General features: G+C 39.3%; 1 protein-coding gene across 1 annotated transcript; it reads right to left on the bottom strand.

The window, feature by feature from the left end:
• Nucleotides 1-393: 393 nt before the first annotated feature.
• Nucleotides 394-1,329, bottom strand: LOC124959103 (olfactory receptor 1030-like). Its single transcript, XM_047517743.1, has one exon. The coding sequence runs from the start codon at nt 1,327-1,329 to the stop codon at nt 394-396; it is 936 nt and encodes a 311-aa protein (XP_047373699.1).
• Nucleotides 1,330-2,825: the final 1,496 nt, after the last annotated feature.

Raw genomic sequence — 2,825 nt, 5'->3', positions numbered from 1 at the left:
AGAATGGAGGAAGGAGGGACTATATAGAGGAAAGAGTGGTGGGAAGGGTGGAGGGAAGGAAAAATAAAAGATTGAGACAAACATCATTACCCTATGTACATGTATGATTATACACATGGTATGCCTCTACTTCATGTACAACCAGAGAAATAAATTGTATCACATTGGTTTACAATGAATCAAAATAAATAAATTATTTAAAAAATATATCTACAGAAAAAAAAGAAAACTGTAAACTCCATATAATAATTTAATACATACCTGCAAATCCTATTTGCAAATTATAAAAGAAAAAAATTAAAAATAACAGGAAACAATTTGTTAAATTAAGCAGATCCCAAATTTTTCAAATAATAAAGACATTTTTACACATTTGTGAGCAGGTCTAGCTTACTAAGCCAATGGTTCCTTTTTGATGACTTTCCTTATTGCCCTTTTGACATCTTTGTTCCTCAGGCTGTAGATCATAGGGTTTAACATGGGACTCACAAAGACATAAAACACAGCAACGATTTTCCCCTGCTCCACAGATGTCTCAGAAGGCGGCCTCAGGTACATGCAGAAAAGTGTCCCATAAAACACCGTGACCGCTGTCAGGTGGGACCCACAGGTAGAGAAGGCCTTGCGCCTGCCCTCAGCAGAGCGCATGCGAAGAATGGCTGAGGAGATGAAAATGTAGGAGATGAGGATGATGGTGAGGGAGCAGGTGAGGTTGGATCCAGCCACCACAAACATGGCGGTCTCTTTGACATAGGTGTCTGAGCAGGCCAGAACCAGGAGAGGGGGGTCTGCACAATAAAAGTGATTGACCTCATTGGGTCCACAGAAGGACAGACGAAGCATGAGGATGGTCTGGGCCAGGCCATTTGCAAAGCCATAAACGTAAGCAGCAGCCACAAGAGAGAGACACACAGGCCTGGACATTTTGCTGTTATATAACAAGGGCTTGCAGATGGCCATGTAGCGGTCATAAGCCATCACTGCAAGAATATAATAATCAGTAATCACCAGGGCAATCAAAAAGTGAAATTGTATAAAGCAGCCAATGAAGGAAATGGTTTTTCTCTTGGACAGGAAGTTAACCAGCATCTGAGGTGTAACAGTGGTGGCATAGCAGAGATCCAGAAAGGAGAGGTGGCTGAGGAAGAAGTACATTGGGGTGTGAAGTTTCGAGTCACTTCTGATTAAGAAAATCATGGTCCCATTGCCCGTTACTGTGATGAGGTAAATGAGTAAGAAGACCAGGAAAAGGACAGGCTGAAGCTCCGCTCGATCTGTCAGTCCCAGGAGAATAAACTCAGTCACCACAGTGTGGTTTTTCTTCAACATTCTGATTTCTTGGCTGCAAATAAGGTCTAAAGCAAAGGAAATGAAAATGAGTCTAAAAGCTTGGTAAACATGCTTTTGACACTTTAAATATCAAAGCGTATATGGAACTCCCCAAACAACGAAGAGACCATTTGTAAATGGGTTCCTGCCTATCTTTTCGGCAAGTCTTTCTGTATTTGCAGAACTCTTGTCATGTTGCACATACACTGCTGGGTTTAACGATTCATGATGGGGCACTGGTTAAGGGAAGTGCAGTGTATCAACATGTTCTGGTGGGGGCACTGAAAGGGAGCAATCAAGAAAAATGTGTGATAATCAAAACTTTGGACCATGAAGATTCCCTGGAATTCTTTGTTATTACTCTTCATTTGCGATTTCCTTGTACATATGCATATAAATGTGTATTTTCTTTGAAATTGTATTCTCTTTTTCTACAACATACCTTTGGATGTGGTATCCAAAGTACCAGTCATTGAAAGTTATCTGTTTTTCTCAGCTGAATAGACTTAGGTAAGTGAAAATGAGCAAGGTGCTGAACCCCTCCTGACAAATGGGATCTCTTGCCAGCGCCTCTGAATTTCGTATCAACTTCAAGTTGCTCCCTCATCTTCAGCCTGCAATGCAAGCCCACTTTCCCCACCCTAGGCCACCTCAGGGGACCTTGTACCACCAAACCTTTCTTAACTTTCTGCCCAGCTCAGGATCTCATTTGTTTAGTGTGTTTTTGCCCAGCTGAATAAATAATTGCTTTGGGAGAATAAAAACAAATCATAGCTCTTTTTATGTACACAAGATTTATATAAATGTATACATATGTGTGTGTTTATATGCATTTATACAATAGAAAACATATGCATCAACATACATTGGTGGTTTTAAAGATTCGTGATCAGCCGCGTGTAAGGGCAAACAATGTATCAAGAGGCTCTGGTGGGACAGTGGGGATGTAATAATTTTTAAAAGGTTGATAAACAAAACCATAGACCATAATTATTCCCCACTATTCCCTGTAACTCTACCTCATTCCGTCTCTTGCCAAAAAACTTTTAAATGCTCTAAAATTAATTGAACACAGGTTCATCAGAATATAAAATATACATGCATTACATAATAAAGAAATGATATTCATATTAATTACGTAAAAGAGAGAGTACATAAAATATCGTGAATTGTGCCAGGTATGGTGGTTTGTGTCTGTAATACCAATATCTTGGAAGGTGAGGCAGGAGGATGGTGAGTTTGAGACCAGTTTAGGAAACCCGCAAACCCGCCTCAAAATAAAAAATAGGACTGAGGATGTAGCTCAGTGGTAAAGTGTCCCTGGATTCAATCTCTAGTACCGAAAAAAAAAAAAAAAAAAAGAAAGAAAGAAAAGAAAAAATCATGAGTTGTATTTCTCAACATTGCATAATAAAAGAGACCACAGAGACCACCACAGAAAACTGGTATCTTCTTTTGATAAAATATGCAAAGTTATGATTATATTGTATTTACTC

The sequence above is a fragment of the Sciurus carolinensis genome, chromosome 11 (genome assembly GCF_902686445.1).
Source record: "Sciurus carolinensis chromosome 11, mSciCar1.2, whole genome shotgun sequence".
NCBI classification, from domain to species: domain Eukaryota; kingdom Metazoa; phylum Chordata; class Mammalia; order Rodentia; family Sciuridae; genus Sciurus; species Sciurus carolinensis.
Note: the sequence above shows the minus strand (reverse complement) of the source record. Positions and strands in the feature narration are given on the sequence as shown.

Excerpts from the sequence above, each read along its gene's own strand:
- LOC124959103 (XM_047517743.1), bottom strand. The coding sequence starts at position 1,329 with ATGTTGAAGAAAAACCACACTGTGGTGACTGAGTTTATTCTCCTGGGA.